This window comes from Centruroides vittatus, unplaced genomic scaffold (genome assembly GCF_030686945.1).
Source record: "Centruroides vittatus isolate TY-2023 unplaced genomic scaffold, ASM3068694v2 scaffold_386, whole genome shotgun sequence".
NCBI lineage: Eukaryota > Metazoa > Arthropoda > Arachnida > Scorpiones > Buthidae > Centruroides > Centruroides vittatus.
In genome coordinates, this window is record NW_027122706.1 from 440,434 (window position 1) to 459,257 (window position 18,824).

The following is an 18,824-nucleotide window of genomic DNA, read 5'->3' on the forward strand; positions in this document are numbered from 1 at the left end:
TTAGTTTGCCAGGCCTGGGCTTTTAAGCGTGCACCGAAAATTTAGTAAGAATAACGATAAATATCAAGTCAAATCAAAAGTTCAAATATATTTAATTAGTAACTAGAATTTACTATGTACAATTGTCAATAATCCAAACAAAATTTATTAACGAAATTCAACAAGTCAACCCAACAATAAACTCAGCTACTTAGCTTAACTTAATATTAATTCCCCTTTGAAAATTCGACAAATCAAATACTTAGAAACTATGAACAAAATCTCTGACTAATTAAACGTCTATCCGTCACCTCACTATACGAAGAACCTATTTCCTCAATCCTTTCGATATCGTCAAATCAAACTCCTCTTTAACACCTTGGATCGTTCAATTATCAATCTGGACTTCTATCAGAATATCACCTCACTTTCAAATTCCCCTCGCTCTGGATATCACCTCGATTTGGAATTCATCTCTCTCTTCCTTCGGTTAACGTACGGGTTTTATACTGTGAGGTGACGTCACACTTCAGCTGGGTTACTCCTCTTATTTACATACTTAGTTGGCTAACATTAATTTTTTTTCCTGGCAGCTTTAATTTTCTGACAAAAGCTTATAAACCGTTTACAAAGTATTTATCATAGTTTTCTGGGATGTTAAGACGGTTTAGTAAGTATTTCTTTACTAGTGAGTGTGGGGACTCCCCCCTCCATTTTTTTTTCTGCAGACCGTTTACTTCCGCTGGGCAGCGCAAGTGCGCAAGATTTTTCCTACGGCACTTATTTTTTTCGTGAGTTGTTTTTTCTTCTTTTTTCGTTACTAACAAGAGAGTGGTGGGGAACCTTCGTCCTAAATAAACATAAGCCCCAAACAAAATATAATAAAACGAAAAAATAATAATAAAATAAAAATAACGCTCGGGCTCAGTTCCTTACAATCACTATTAGTAAAATTTTCAATATCTTTGCCAAAAAAGAACAAGATAGTTCATAATGTCTCCATATTTGATTTTCAACAAGAAAGTTATCAACAAATTCACTTACATCATTCTAGATTATTGAAAGATATTCTTCAATTTAACTATATGTAGAAAATAATAATTATTATTAATTTTTGTCAAAATAAATATAACTAGAAACATACATTACAATTTTGGAAATTTAAACTTTTTGTAAATCATTTTTTATACTGAAAATAAAATTATTATACATCATATTCTATTGGTTCTTTATCATACATATATATAATTAAAAGTTCTTAAAAATTAAAATATAAGAAAAGTAAATTAAATTTTAGGTACCTTTTTGTCCACCACAACCACCACCACCAGAATTATCTGTGCCACCTTCACAGTTTGAAGAAGATATGTTTGCCTTGTTTCAAAGTCAAATCTATACAGATGTCATTTTCTTAGCTGGTAAAGTTGGTTTCTCTGCTCATAAGGCAGTGCTGGCTGCTGTCTGTAATACTTTCTATAAATTGTTTACTATGGATCTGTCATCTGAAATACTTTCTGGATGTCGAAGTACCAGTGATTCTAGTATGGTAAGTTAGTTGTTTGAATATAATATACCTCTATTATATTTTAATAAATTCTTTTTAATTTGTTTCTCTCTGATATCTGTAAATTTAAATTAAGAATAAATATAACTTAATAAAATTTTGGCAGAGTACCATCATTTAGTATAATGATATATCATTGAAATGATTTGAAACAAAGAAATGCAGGTGATCCAAAAGTCTCCATACATAAGCCTAGACACGTATTTCTGATTGTATATACAGAACAGGTACTAATTCAAAGGATATGCTCAATATGGCCACTGTCAATGCACAGTTGAATGCAGGTTGCCCAGCCAAGTTGTAAAGCCTTTGAAAACATTTGATCAGATGTCTCATAAGGATATTATGCTTCAATGATGCATAGCTTCAAATGAGAGATGCTCACAATCTTTCCCTGATACACCATGGCTTTCAAATAGTCCCACAAGTAAAAGTCCAATAACTGGGAACTGTACTAGTCATTTCACTAGATCATGGCACCTGATCCATATGCCAGGATACTGGGAGTTGGCCACTTGTGGACACAGTTTGCATAGTGAGGTGGTGCACCATCTCCATCATGACTGTGGTGTTGAGTTATACTCAGGTAAGATTTATCATCCAAGGTTCTCTTGATGAAGATCAGCTCAATGATTTTGGTGTACCATAGTCTGCACCACACCATCACCTCTGACTCCTTAGATCAAAACAATGGAGATTGGTTTCACTCCGATAACAAATGTTCTGCCAGTTCACTTCCCCGTGAAAATAAAAGTTTGTCTCATCAGAGAAGAAAACGCACATCGTAAAGTTTGGATTAGTTGGCCTTGTACCGATTTCAAAGAATTGCAGCTGGCAGAGTCCACTCATGGACAACATGTACTGTATAACACTTGATCAACTGACATTGTATTCCACAGACAAGCATTGTGTGCTTTTTTGAGAATTCTTTGTAATTGTCAATATTGCATTTGCCTCTGTTTTTCCAGTATAGGGTAGTCACTGTGTTTCTTATCCTGTATGTTCCCTGTCTTCTGGAATTTGGCTATCAGTTTGGTGATGGTGTCATGTGTCCCTCAGTGGCATTGTATTATGTATGGCCACAATATTGTGACTGCTGCCAGATCCTGCATAGAGAATGATCTCAATCTGTTCTTCCTTAGAGAGAGCCATCATCACTAGTTATCTGCAAAGAAAGAAAAGATTCACAATATTGCCTACGTATGGATACTAGTTTTTGCTAAATGAACATGGGGAAGAAAAATTAATTTACATTGTATTGTTAAATTTATTATTATTGTTGTTATATAATGAAATTTACAATATTTTAAAGATAGTAACAAAATATTTTAATTTGTAGACAAATTTTAAAAATCATTGAAAAAGAATTTTAACTATATTTTATTTAAACTAAATAAGCTTTAATTGTACTAAAGATGAAAGCATTTTACATCATTAAAAGGCTATTTAATTAAATTTAATAATTAATTAGAAAAGTATAAGGACTCTTTTCTGTGCATAACAAACACAGTTTGCAAAAGGCTGCATCATTAGCCTGAAGAAAGCAAGGTGACTGTTTTGCCAAATTACCTGCCATGTGGTTATTCTAATCTGACTGTTGGGACAGTGGATTTGTCAAGGCACAAATACACAGGAAGCAAGCTTTGTATATTCTAGACAGATCATCAGGAAAAATGATTATCTGATTGTGAGACAAGCTCAAACAGTATATTTATTTTCTATCCAGAGACAGGTGAATGCCACCTGTCTCTGGATGGTGAATAAAGATGCTGTTACAAACTCTGGATGAAGATACTTTTGCAGAGGAGAATTTGCATGTATAATGACCTTTATATAACCTGCCATTAGCATGTATAGTCACCATTATATAACCTGCCATTAGCACTCCAACATTATTGGTTTTGTTTTCAGTGGTTATGGACTGACAGCATATCATTAGTAATGAATCTGAAGTTTTGTTTGGGAACAGATGGCCATTTCAATCCTGCCTTTGCTGTTGAATGGCACATTGCCCTCACATGCAGTCTGGGAGAACTATCTCATATGACAGTCAATTATCTCTAGTAATGGTACAAGGGACATTGATAACACAGTGGTACATTCAGGAAATCCTGCACTGTGTTGCTTGGGATGGCAGACCTACAAACAGAGACAATTCTGGGAAATCCTAGCTGTTATGTTGCTGCACTTCCTTGGGTTGCCTGGTCTCCAGAGGGTCTGAGTTCTCATTCATTGAGCATTTGTAGAACCAGGTGGGATGCCATCTTTAGCAGTCATAAGTATGAAGGATTTGGAGTCCATGGGCAAATCTATCGCAGGATAGCATATTGTGCTTGTATGCATCAATGCCTGATTATATCACATATATCCAGGCAAGAGGGAGGTCCTATGAAGTACTAAAGGTTCCTTTTAATTTGTAATGTTGTTACACAGAAAATTGTGATAAAGATGGTAATAAGTGATTACAATATCAAATAGTTTTTGTTAACTCCAATGCCTTCTTCTTGGTATATAATTTTGTTTTTCAATGAGTGTATATTATAGTATTTGCATATATGATCTGCTATAAATGTTTTCAGAAATACAATTCTTCTATTTTTAATAATTTTTTAAAATTCTTATTATTTTAGATTAGCACACTAGAAGCATCAGTAGGAAGCTTCAATGCTGATACAGAACAATTAATATGTGAAAGTACGCCAACAACCACCCGTGCCTCTTTTCGTTTACCACGCAATCATCATCATACAAGTAATACCACAAATAACAATAGCAATTCAACTGGCAGTGCGATGGCTGCTAGTATTGTTCGTCGTCGTTCTAGTTGCCAGATACACCCTGAAACAACCACTGCCGCAGCTATGGGTGCCACTCTTGGCAGAGCTGGCATTCAGCGCAATCTTAATCATCTAGCATTCCAGTCTATTAGTTTAGAACAATGTGAAGGTATAGATCATCGTGGAAAAATGACGTCATCTGCACAGACAGTTGTTACAGTTTCTAAATTAATCATACCAGCTGCTCTCCAACAAACTCTAAGGTAATTTAAAATTTAAATTTTTTATTTTTATAGGATACAATTAAAATTTTATTAAGAAAACTATGATTGTTATAGTCTTTGAATCTTTGTGCCATCATCAATATATGTTTCTGTTACTGCTTGTTGTGAAAGCCAAATCTTGTTAATCTTCTTAACTGGGAATGTCAACTGTTCTATTAGTTTACAATCATTTTTGGCTGAAGCTGACCTAAAGAAGGTTGAAAACAAGCAGTAACAGAAACATACAAAAATATATGAAATTCAATTCAATTTATTTTATGTATTTTACAAAAGAAGGAAGTATTTTAAAAATGTGAGAAAAACTTACAACTAAAAAATTTCATAAATCTTTCAAATCAAAATTACAATAATTAAATATTCGATAAAATATTCAAATATCTTTATTCACAAAAAGGGGATTATCCCTGTTGCAGGGGGTAATAGCAAAATTCTCTTGGAATTTCAGCAAATATTTCTCTTTTCTGTTCTTGGAACATTGGACAGTACAAAAAAAAAGATTAATAGAGTTTTGAAGTTCTCCACAAAATACACAAATTTGGATGCAAAAGAATGATTTGATTTTATATTTAATATGAAATTTATTCAGTCTAATTTGTAGTGATATAATTGTAGCTTCATAGTGAAGATGATAATCAAATATATCTTATTCAATAAACATGTACTAACATTCTGAATACCAATGGTGAAGTATTTACCTCTTGTGGTCTAACTGATTAGATATAAACAATCAGAGTTTGAGACCAATAATCCTGATAATTCCCATTATTCGCAAGAATTAAATTAGGATTAAAGGATCTTTTATAATAACATCAGACAGTGAACTGATCCAGGGAGTAAGTCTATTGTAAAGACATAGTTCTGAATAGATCTTTTGCAGAAGTTGATATTCTAATGATTGAAAATTTTATAAAATACTACAAATAAAATTTTGAATAATATTAAAAACATGAATTTTGAATGGATATTTACCAGACTCTAGTCTAATTGCATAGTCTGGGCAGAATGATTGAACTTGAACATACTTCACAAGAACTGAAGTTAGATTATGTTAATGACCAAATTGGTGCTGCATGTAAACATTTACCCAAAAATATTGAGTAAAATAACTCTTGTGCTATTTTTATTGAACTAACTTTCATATTAGCACATGAAGAAATAAACCATTATTTTTATTTACATGAATAGTTTGTTAGATGATATAAAAGTTTTTTGTAACAATATTTAATTAATACAAAATATTCTTATTTTTCTAAATTAAAAAAAAATTTGAAAAGTCTGCTAGTTTAATATTATAAAGATTGATATAACAAATAATAATAATTTATGCAAAGTATTTTTTTAAATGTTTTTATAAATTATAATAATTATGAAAATATACAACTCTAAAATTAGATATGTTCCAAGAAAACTGTGTTCTAAAATTTTATTATTACATATTGATAATGCTACCATTTTATTCAAGGAATGAAATGAAATGAAATTTAACAATTTTATAATAAATATGTACGGTGGAACCTCAGTATATGTCTGCTTTAGAATACGTCCAATTCGGAATACGTCTGCTTTAGAATATGTCCAATTTGGAATACGTCCTGTTTGGACGAAACAAATTTTGCTCGGTATACAACTTTTGTTCGATATACTACTTAATTCAATTATACGGGCCATCTATGAACAAGTAGCACTATCGGTGTACTAGACCAGACTAGACGTTCGCAGTCCCACGGTTTATAACTTTGTTAAATTTCTTCTGATTTTAATTTGTAAGTAAAATTTTATTATTTTTATTAATCATGAATTGCAAAAAGGAAAAAGAAAAGCGACAGAAAACTAAAAAAATGACTAGAATCACAATGGAACTGAAAAAAAGATTGTTGAGAAATATGAAGGTGGCATGGGTGTTCGAGATTTAACTGTTGCATACCGTATTCCAAGAACGACGATATCGACAATCATGAAAAATAAAGACATTATTAAATCTGCTAATGTTGCAAAAGGGGTTTAATCAATTTCTGAACAGATTATTAGTATTAAGGAGAGTTTGATTTGATTTAATGATTTAAATAATATAATACAATATACTGTAATAACTTTAAAAATCTATAATAAAATTTATTTTTTTATTAATGTGCTCAAACAGTGTTTAAATTATTTTACAACCCCATTAATATATCATATCAAGAGGGTGTTGTTTACATGAGAACGGATTAATCATTTTTACATTACTTCTTATGGGAAAGGTTGGTTTGGTATACGTCCTATTCGGTATAAGTCCAAACATCAGGAACAGATTAAGGTCGTATACCGAGGTTCCACTGTATTATTATATAAATTAATCAAATTCAATTATTTTTGTAAACAAATGCGTTGAAAGTGTAAAAAAAGTTTATTCACTAGCAGTAAAACATTTGTGTTTTTTCTGCTAGATTTTTATGATGTAGTATGCTAGTGAATTTAGAACTAGCCAGTTTATATTAGATGGAAAAAAAATCATTCAGTTGATTGAAAATCAAGGAATTATTTGTATTATTCTCTTATAATAGAATTAAAGATTTTAACTTAAATGATGGTTTTAGGCTTTCTATTGTCCAAAATTTTTGAATCCCTAAACCTATTTTCCAAACTAATTACTAAACTTATTTTGAGATCTTGTTTGAGGCTTGAACATTTCATTGCACAAATTCTGTCACTGACATGTTTGAATTTGGTTTATAAATCATATTTACATTCTAAATTATTTAATAATAAAAGTTAGAATTAAAGTTGTCAACATTAAAATCTTTCTAAATTTTCAGTATATTATTATTCCTTACCTTAATCAGAACGTAAAAATTGCATATACTTTCATCAAGTTAATCATATACCATTTAAAACATAGAGAAATTTCAATCATTCTACCATTTTTATACAACAGATGCATTTCAACACATTGTCCTCTTCAGCTAAAAAAATGAACACGACAAAAATCTTTACTTCACAACTGGGTGCATCGGTAGACACTGGGCATCTTTAACATCACTCTTTATTTAGGAATATCTTACACACTGATACATGTTTTTGGCATATGTCCCTCTTCCGTCGGCTTTTTCTTTAAGACATTTAGTAAAGAGGTGCTAACAATACACATCTTTTTTTAAAATACATATATTTACAGTTAAAATTTCCTGACAGTACACTGAACAGCACTTTAACCTTTTAGTGTATTAGTTAGCACCTCTTTACTAAATGTCTTAAAGAAAAAGCTGGCGGAAGAGGGGTGTATGCTCGAAACATGTGTAGGGCAGAGGGCACCACCATGATTTTGGCGTGCTGACCGGACTTGGCTCTTGGACACTGTCAAGGAGAGACTTTTTCTTTTTGTTCCATGCCGACCTAACCTACTGTAAATACCTGTGAATAGTGAATGATACTAATGTATATATCTAGTAAATGTGACGAATAAAGTAAGATACTTCACGAGGATCAGTGTCTCCATTAATCCTCACAGACGAGCAAAGGACGCGCCGTCAAGATCGAAGCGATCATCATCCAAGGTAGGACCAAACTCGAACCAATTCTACTGAAACACGCCGATGGATTTTAGTCACATCGCTAAACATGTATTGGTGTGTAAGATATTCCTGAATAAAGAGTGATGTGACCAGTGTCTACCTATGCATGCAGTTGTGAATAAAGAATAATTAAAAGAAGACTCAGTTTTAGAATAAGTCATGACAAAAATTTTTATAAAATTAATTATACATTGTTACATAAAACATAACTTACACAAAAAAAACCCTTACTGTGGGTAGATTGCACATGATAACTGTGTTCTAGAAATAGCTTTAGAATATAAATGGCACAGTAGTAATAATAGAGGTTACAATTAATGTACAATTATTCCTTGTGTTTTAGTTGGTTGATGGTTAACTTGATAAAAGTATATGCAGTTTGAAATTCTGATTAATAATATATCAGTTCCTAAGAAACTGTTTATATTCTTTACTTGTTAAGCTTTAATTTGAATTCTACATCAGTAACTGTGGGATATAAGAGAATAAATCATTTGTAACATATGTTTTCATTATTCATAAAATTAAGCTAATTAAAATCAAGAAATAATATAAATTTTCATCTTTACATTATTCATCTATACTTGGATTAAAACAGCATCCTTATTAATTTCTGTTTACCTACATAGAAATAATTTATTTAATTTGCTTAAGAAATAGGTATTACTGATATGATAATAAATATAAGTTCAAAATTCTAAAATATTAATCATGTTTTACTTACAGAAGTGAAAAATATTTCAGAATTTAATAAATATGTTGTTTTAGTTTATGCAAAAGAAAATAAATTAATATTAATTCAATTTATCAATCAAATCCATCAAAAATTATTTTAAAAATAGTTTTGTGTTTTTATAGATATCTATACACAGGTATCTTAGATACAAAGTCTTTAGTAAATTTGCCTGAATTGGTGGTAGCTGCAGAATACATGGATATACCAGAATTACAAGTAAGTAAAATTTTCTATATACAGTAAAACTTGCATAAACCAGAATTGCATGGTACCAAATACTTTTTCCAGTTTGGCAGGTTTCTGTTTTGAACAATTTTTTTTAACAGAAAATCACTCTGTTCTGAAGAATTTTTCCTGCTTAGGTGGGTTTCTGTTTTATTCAGATTGTGAGGATGCATAAGGATATCGACCTTACTTGCCTTTGGGTCGACCTTAGGTGAAAAGGTTATGACACAAGAAAGCCTTTTTACATATGGGAGTAGGGGTTTGCTGGACACAAAAATGACTCAGAGACCAAATTTACAAATTATACTGCATTTATTCAAACAAAGACATGCTTACAGGTGATCTTACAGCCCTCTTGTCTTAGGGCATCCCAAGAAGAAGGAAGGCACACTAAATAGTTCTTTTCAATGCTGTAGGTCGTCACACACACAAAAATATATGTAGAGAAAGTTCATTTACTGATGTAGTCTTGGAGGGTGGAGGGTGAAGAGTTGTCGCTGGGAAGTCAAGTCCCAAGTCCCTTCTGTCCTAGGTTTCAGAGATGTGGGTTCTTTCTGATAGTCCTGGTCTCTGGGACTGGCACTCTCGATCTCAACTTCCTTGTGTCCTTGGGATTTCGGGTTTTTATAACATTTTACCCAAAATCCCGAGGTTTTGGTTGGTTCAAATGGTGGTCCCTGAAACTTCATTGGTTCCTGGTCTGTTGCCAGGGACACGATTCGGGCCACAAGGTCACCAAACATCCTCGTTTAGGCCATTTCCCTTCGGAGTCAGGTCACGCCCTTCCCTGGATGATGGTCCTGTAAATTTGGGTCTAATGTGTTTTTCTGACTTGGAGAAGGTGCAGCTGGGTCCAATCGGTCCCAACCGCTGCCCCCTCCGAAGGAGATCCAGACAAATTCTGCTTTGAATTCAATGTAAGATGACTGACCAAAACTACCCCGGCAGACAATCCCTCAGTTGTTCTCACGATGTACGATCAGGGATCTGTCAATTAGGTCGGGATGCGACAATTAAATTGTCTCACACCCTGTTCCTCACTGGCTCTAACTCACCCGATTCACTGGCTCTAACTCAACAGCCAGTTCCCTGTCGGGGTGTGTGAAGTCCCAGCCTCACAAGATTCTATTTTGTACAGGCTTAGCTGTAAAGGTTATTTCTACAAATTAATAAACACACAAGTTGGTTGATAAATAAGTGTTTATTTTTATAAAATTAGTTTGGGAAAACTTAGAGTAGTTTGATCATATTATTCTAGTTTCAAAAATTACACATACCCATTTATTACCATATGTATAATTAAAACGTTTATTTTAATTATACATATTCATTTTTAACATATCAACGTTTAGAGTAATACATGTTTCCAAACATTCGATCCATTTTTATATTCTATGCTTGAAAAAACTTTTTTGATTTTCTTTGATCCATTTCCAAATACCAACTTGAACTTTGATATCTGATGAAAAACATTGTTCTTTCAACACTCCCTTTAATTTTGCAAACTAAGGTATATGCAGAACAACCTATATAAGTTCAGATTCCTAAATGTCTTTGTTATTTCCTTACTGCTAATAATGCTATTCCATATCTGCGTCTTTCCTACAATCCAGATCCGACACTCAGATTTCTGATTGTTTCCAAAATTGAAGTTATTTTGGTAACCACTAAAAAGAGGTTTATAGACAGATAAACAAATTTGTATGTCCTAATCCAACATTCACCAGAGGTCAAGAACTACTCAGAAAACAATTTTAATTCACAGAGCTTTTATTTATATGCATTTCAAGATCAGAATTTTCACTGATTTCTCTATAGTGAATGTCGGATTAGAATAACATAATAAATTTATTTATTTGTCTATAAATCTTTTTTAGTGGTTACCAAAATAATTGATTATATTTGGCAAATATTGATAATTTTAGCTTTATATCATAATTGAAGTTGTTTTTGAAAGATCAATGTTTTTTGTTGAATTATGAAGTTTAGTCTGCTTACAGAAATGATTTAAAGTTTTGTCATGCATGGAATGAAAAAATATAGCAATTATTTAAAAAGTGAAAAAATAATAAATGATTTTTCAAAGGTTGCAGAATATTTTCAGTGCCAAAAATTTCCTCAAAAATTATTGCACATTAGAACACAAAATAAAACATTTTATGAATGAATTAATAATTATTATGTGTCATCATTATAGGATAGGATATACAATTATAAACTTGATGTAATATGTTGATTAGTGGAAGTAAAATTGAACCCAATGAATTAATTATCTATTTTTAGTGCAGGAAGCTAATTAATGGACTTTTCCAAAAATGCAAAATTTATGACTATGACAATCTTGCAATTTTTTATGAAATTCACCAATTTTTTGCAAAAGATGATGATAAACATTTTTAGAGTTTTTGACTATTATTATTATTTTATTCTTTGAAAAAATGACTATATTTTTGATTTAAAATTTATTATAAAATAAAAAATATTAACAACAAAATATGAAAATATGTTTATAAAACAATGATAACGTCATTAGGTTATTTAATTCATACAATTCAGAAAAAATGTTTAAATGCAGATTATTAATTTGCAAATTTTCCATGTAGGGAATGAATGAATATTTTATTTTAATTCAAGCTGATATGAAATTTCATCCATTAAATAGTGTAAAAAAGTTTTGAAATAAAATCGGATTTTATTTTTCAGTTTTTTATAAAAATTAAAACCACAGTTCTGTAAACTAACACATAAACCTGACTTGTCCCTGTTGCAAGCACATTATTGTGTAAGTAGGCAGTGATGTTAAAATGACTGAACTATTCAGAAACAAAGTAAACATTGTTCCAATTTCACTTTTAACTTAAAACACAAGATCCTCATTTTGGCATATTTTCCCAATTAATGTTTATAGGTATAGCTGAGATGCTACTCAATTTTATTATAACATTTTGCAAATATTGCCATATTATATTAATTTACTACAACAATTTTCCCTGAAACTGCTTTAATTTCCTAAACCTGGTTCATGTGACCAGACATATTCTGCACCTAATTTTTATTTCTTTTTTTAAAACTGGCTACATTATTTTACCTCTTCCCAAATTAACTTTCTAGAAATTGAAATCTTATATATGAATTAGTCCTCATATTTAAAATAAAACCATATACCAATTACAAAAATCCCACATTTCATAATGAAAGACTTTGAGATTTTTAGTCTCGTCAGTTCTTCTATAAGTAATTAATGATTTTTAGATAGCTTTAGAATATAGTTGATATAGAATTTTTAAAAAATTTAAATAAAGTATTGTCAATCGTACAATTAAAAAATTGAAAACTTTATATAAGGTTTTAAATTATCCCATAACACAGTTACCCAAATTATGAATTTTTTAAATTTTAAAATTGCTGGAATAATTAAATATTTGAACAAGTATAAAAATCGCGTCTATTTTAATGTTATTGTTAATGTTAACACATAGATGTGGTTTTTATATTTGTTCAAATATTTAATCATTCCAGCGAATTTAAAATTGCTCTTTTAGCATTCTAATTTTTTATTGAACATTTTGACCTGAAGCAGATCCCAATTAGGATTGAAAGTGCTTGTCACAGCTTATTTATATTAAAATGTATTTGCTAGTTTAATTTTGAAGGTTTTGTTGGTGTTATTTACTAATATATAATCAACTGTGTAAAGATTTAGAATTATGAGTCTTTAATTCTTTTCAGCCAACCTGTACTTGATCTCAACTTACCCATAGACTCTGTTGTAGTAGGTTGCCTTCTCATTCATGATGATGATGCTTCTATTATATCATTCTGCCAGTTTCCATGCAGATTTAGTGTTAAAGGCTTTTTCAACTGTATGTGTATGGTGTTTTGTTGTTTCATTGATAAATTGATTTTAGAAGCTACAGAATATCATGCAGATGTGATTGTAAAAGTCATTAACACTAAATTTCCATGAAAACTGATAAAGTGATATAATATTGACATCATCACCACCAATGAGAAGGTGCTCACAGATTCCATTGTGGTAGGTTAAGTTGAGACTACATATAGAAATTATGATTTTAATATAAAATACAAACATTTATTTTGTCACTTAATTTTAATTCCTTTGGTTTCAATTTATTCAAGATTTCAATTCAATATTTACACTGTAGAACGAACATAAGACCACAAAAAATGTTCGTTCTACCGTGTAAATATTGAACTTTACTGCTGGAGTATGGGTGTATTATGTAAGTTTAAATTTATTTACTTATATTTTTAAATTTAAATTGGTTTTTCTTACTTTTAAAATTGTTTTATGTATGACACTAGTTCAGTTCATTTCAGACTTCAAAAATTTGTATAATACAGTTTATATATTACATACAGTATCTCATAGAATTCTTATGAAACAAATTAATTAAATATTTAATCAAAATCTTAAATATAAAAACAATAAATACTTTTAAATATTTCTTAGATCTCTGTATTGTTGTTATTTTACTATTTAATACAGCATATGAATTATTCTGTAATTAATAAATTAATATAAATATCACTTAATAATTAATGTAATTTAACAAAAGAATAAATTTACTATAAAATTATTACCAATTAGAAAGTTGTTTTTGTAACTGATGTTTTTGATAACAATTTTTCAGACCTTTTTAACTAATCTACAGCGAAGGGAAGAATTTCTGAATGTGGAGTTACAAAAAAAGTTCCTATTGAAAGCTCAGACACATTTACGATTGTTTTGCTTAGAACAATCGTTGTTTTCAGGTATTAAAAATATTGATTTGGTATTTTTCATGTAAGATTAATGTATTCAATGCTAGCATTAAAATTATAAAAATAAATTTCAAATTTTATTTTTTACAGAGTCAAGTGTTTAGTTTTTTCTCTTACTGAACATTTTAAATAAGAATGTTTAAATTATATTTAATTATAGAAAAATTACATTCATGTTTTAAAATGTTAGTGATTGCATGAAAATATTGCATGAAAAAAATTATGATTGCATTTAAATGTGGTGTTTTTTTTTTATACAAATAATTTTACATTTTTAATGGATTCCTTGCATTGTTTTGCAAGGATATTGTGCTATCGCAGTATTGTTTAATGTGTAAAATTAATTGCGGCAGTCCCTTTATACAGTATATTTGGTATAAAGGTATGAATTTAATGTTTGTTTAAACCATTTATGTTTTTTGTTTTACCTTGTAACCCAAACCTACTTTCAAATTATCTTTCAAACACAGATAATTTACACTGTCTGCACAAATTTACAGTGTTTATTTTTTGAAATAATTGACTAATTGTCCTGTGAATTAAATGCATAAAGTATAGTTAAAATTGAGTTAAACCTGGCATAATTTTAATATTAAAACAAGAATTTTTATTTTATAATTATTTTATAAGTAAAAATGTTTTGAATTGTTAAAATTTTCAGAAATTTTTTATATTGCTCAATTAAATTGAATTAAAATGAAAAAGATTGGGTTTAATATATAAAAAGAAGAAGTATTCATTTGTTTTTAGATGTTGTATTCCAGTTGGATGATGGTTTATGTTCAGCTCATAGGCCACTTCTAATGGCTCGTTGTGATATGATGGCTGCCATGTTTCGTGGTGATTTTCGAGAAAGTTCAGCTAAAGTGGTAATTAATATTTTAGTTATAAATCATATTAATTAATTAATTTTATATTTTTCACACAGTTACTAATTTTCTATTCAGGTACACTTCCCAGGTGTTGCTAAAGACTGCTTTTATCAGCTGCTGGTTTATCTCTATACTGATAACATTGATGCATCTGTCACACCAAATAACTGTTTAGATTTATTAGAATTAGCAAATCGGCTCTGTTTACCACGATTAGTAGCATTGGTCGAAAAACATATTGTATTTGAATTGATGAAAATGACTGAAACAGGAATTGATACCACTGAACATACCTTGAGATTACTCGAGCCATGTCAGGTACTTGTTCCTCATATAACTTTTGATTCAAAATTATTGAAAACCTCTAAACCTAAGTAAAAATTTCATTTTTACTTAGGTTTAGAGTAGTGGTGGCAAACCTGTGACCCATGGGTCAGACACTGACCCACGCATCTATTTTTATAAACTTATTTTTTATATCATAAAACAGACAATCAAAACTATTAAAAAAATAAAGTATATATATCTAATGTCGAATTTATTTAAAAAAACAGTCTAAAGGCTCAATGCAGGCATCGGGGCATGTGCAAAAAAAAGGTAGTTTTTGACCTCCCCTTTCCAAATGTGACCCACGAGCTAGTACTAAAAAAATTAATGAACATAATTTCTTAACTTCTCAAAAAGGTTTGCCATCACTGGTTTAGAGTGTGCAAATTGTAACAGATGCAATAATTTAAACTGAAAATATAAACTTTCTTTTTTTTTCTAAACAGTAACATTAAAATAAATAATATGATTACACCCTACATTATTTTAGCTACAAATGGTAAATTATTAATTTTTACTTTCAGATTTTATTAATTATGTTTGTTTATTTATTACAATGTGGTAATTAGTTTTAACATTTGTTTTATTTATCTTTGTGATAACTAAAAAATTTACAATTTTTATCTCTGCAAAAAAACAGATGAAAACACAAAAGTTAATTACATATGTAATTTTTCAACATAAAAGTATTGAAATTCTAGAGATTTATTAATTATAAAAAAGTCAAAATATTAATGTATTATAAATAAGAAACTATCAGTAAAATACTTTAATTTTTATACCAAATACTAATAAAAGAGATTCAGTATAATTTAATATAATAATAACTTTCTTTCTATAAATGACATAATTTCTTAACATAGCATTTCTTCCATTTGATATATATTACTGAAATAGATTACTTGTTAATATAAGTGAAGAACTTGCTTTATTATGCAATACATTATCCTTTTTTATGTAAATCATTAATGAAAAGTCAGTTGAAAAAACTTTTATTAATCAACAAAATCTGTCTTTAAATTACCAGTTTTAAAGATTGAAACAAGAGCAATACATGACACAATGGCAAAGTATATCCTTATGCATTCAGCTTTCTTCAGTTCTTATGATAAATACAATATTAATAAAACTTCTAAAAAATGGTAACCTTTAAAATTTGTTTAGCTTTTTAAATTTAAAAAATTTAAAATAGGTATTGGTAAAATATTGTAAATACTAATCTGTTTTTAGTATTTCATAAATTCTTACCAGATACATCAACTTTAATTGTATAGTTGCTTGATTTTTTTTTTTTTTATATCTGTTAAAATAATTATTAATATCCTTTTTTTCAGTATCCCAAATAGAAAATAGATTTTAAGATTCTTTAACGATAATTGACAATAGATTTAAAAGAGATATTTAATGAAACTTTAAAATGTATGTATCACTTGGAGTCAATATCTTGGAAGAAATTGAGCATATGTATATAGAATATTTTAATATTGCATTGTTAACTTATTGAAATTAGTAATGCATATATTGTAATACAGGTCAAACTGATGACGGACTTGTGTCCAAAATGCATCTTTGACCAAGCATCAAAAATAAAATAAGAAAAAGGAAATTCAAACTGGAAAATAATCAGACAATATCATGCAAGCAACCTTTTCACTTTCCAGCACACTTATTTAATGATTGGACAAATGTTTTAGAACTGCTTTACAGATTAACTTCAGATCTACTTATACATTAACATATTTTTGTTAATATTTCTGGAACATTAGTCTAATTTGTTTCTTAGGTCATCTGTACATTATTGTATATTGTGAGAACCGAGGGGATTTGGTGGCGAGCCTTATCCCCACTTACCAGCAACAGGATGGTAAATCCCATTCACGGTTGTCAATGAATGGCTAGGAGGGCTAAAAGCGAGTGGGAGAGTTAGCTAGGTCGTTGATAAGGTGTCGGCAATACACGAAGGATGACACGTAGTTAACTATAAGCATAACATATTTAATATAACTAGAGCGTACAAAATGAAAAATGATTAAACAAGACATTCAATAGATACTAAACAATTCTACTTGATTATGGTAGACCAACATTAAATAGTCTGCTAATAATCGCAAGTAGGTAAGCTGATCAGCATGATTCACATGTCCTTATTTAGTTCGATAATACTAGTTTAACTTATAAACTAACTTTACCTGAAGAGAGAGAGCTTACACCCGTTTAGCTAAAATACTTCTGAGAAAGGATTAATGTCTAGGGATCCTGTTCATTCGATTGTGGATCTTTGTGGAGTTAGTATCGGCTATCATCGGATTTCATGGGGATAGTTGGGCAGCAGGAGCTTCTCAACATGTATGGCAGGACGAGTCCTTCTATGACCACTGTTGTCTGTCATTGTCTTCCCATATAATCAGGTGCGACCCCTTTTTCTACACATTTTGTGTGAGAACTGTCTGAGGTCATTTTTGATGTAATGAGTTCTAAGTTTGATTTAAGTCTGGGTGTTGTTTATATGGGATGTCAGGAATCGAATGTTTCGATAAATTATTGACACACTATCCAGTATTATTACGCATTTTACCTCATAAATTTGTTTGTTTGACAGTTTGTTATCATGACTAATTGCCTACACTAACATCAGGTCTACACTGGCTAAGCCTACATGCCTACACTGACTAAGATCAGGACTTAGGTTACAACCTGAGTAGTAATTGTTAAATTGGAGGGCTATCTGATTGGTTTTATCTGTTAAGAAATCGGGAGTAATAGGATGTGTGTGGGTTTTTCCCATTTTGTCATACTTTCCCCATTTGACCTTTTGTTCATCCTTTCCTTGGGAATTGGATTAAAATATTACTTTAAATATTTAATTTAATTATTACTTAAAATACTCCCTTAATTGGTCGAATTCTCACAATATTTTCCAGTTTGAATTTTGATTGATACATTAATGTATAGGTAGACCTGAAGTTGATCTGTAAAGCAGTTCAAAAACATTTGTCTGATCATTAAATAAGTGTGCTGGAAAGTGAAAACAATAAAGTACTTTTAAAATAGTGATTAACTTTGTCTGTCATATGATTAGTTCCTAGCAGCAGATCTACTATAGTAAAAGAAGCATCTTGTTTTTTATAGTATTAATTGGAACACAACACTTATTGAATAACCATTTTATATAAGGAAAGGCTGGATGTACAATTTGGGCATTCATTATTGTAATACAGATAAAGGGTATGTTTACATGGACAGAAAATATTGCCAAGCAGGGCAGTGAAGAAATTGCAAGCATATTAATAAACATTTTAAATACTCTGGTCATTTCCAATGAAAACTCTTTTCACCAACAACTGCCGGAGTCAAAACATAAATTGGACTATTATGTCAGTCTAGTTCAAACTTGTGTGCAAAAAATTTCCAGCCATTGAACATAGATTTTGTTAGCAGTCACACACACCGAGATAAAAGCAGGATCATCAGATCATGCTTTTATCTTGGTGTGTGTGACTGCTAACTATCTCAGTAGAAGAAGAGAAAGTGTTTAAAGCAGATCGACCACACAGTTCAATGGTGTAATGCTATAAAGGATTCAAGAAAGTGTAAGTAATTTTTTGTAACTAAGAGGAAACAATCAGACTTTTTGTCAACAATCAAACAATCAGACACAAGTTACTGATGATATGGTATCACTAAGTTTTAGTCAAGTAAGATGTTTCAGGTTTGAAACCAAACA

At 30.1% G+C, this 18,824-nt stretch overlaps 1 protein-coding gene across 6 annotated transcripts in view; it reads left to right on the forward strand.

Moving 5' to 3' along the window:
• LOC136988919 (rho-related BTB domain-containing protein 1-like) overlaps positions 1-18,824 on the forward strand; it is a 128,638-nt gene that overhangs the window by 102,463 nt on the left and 7,351 nt on the right. For all 6 annotated transcript variants that reach the window (XM_067286933.1, XM_067286936.1, XM_067286932.1 and 3 more), the window contains 6 exons: positions 1,277-1,525; positions 4,174-4,583; positions 9,014-9,107; positions 13,772-13,892; positions 14,652-14,770; positions 14,849-15,091. In XM_067286933.1, coding sequence (XP_067143034.1) covers positions 1,277-1,525; positions 4,174-4,583; positions 9,014-9,107; positions 13,772-13,892; positions 14,652-14,770; positions 14,849-15,091 — 1,236 coding nt within the window. The remainder of the gene's footprint in view (positions 1-1,276; positions 1,526-4,173; positions 4,584-9,013; positions 9,108-13,771; positions 13,893-14,651; positions 14,771-14,848; positions 15,092-18,824) is intronic.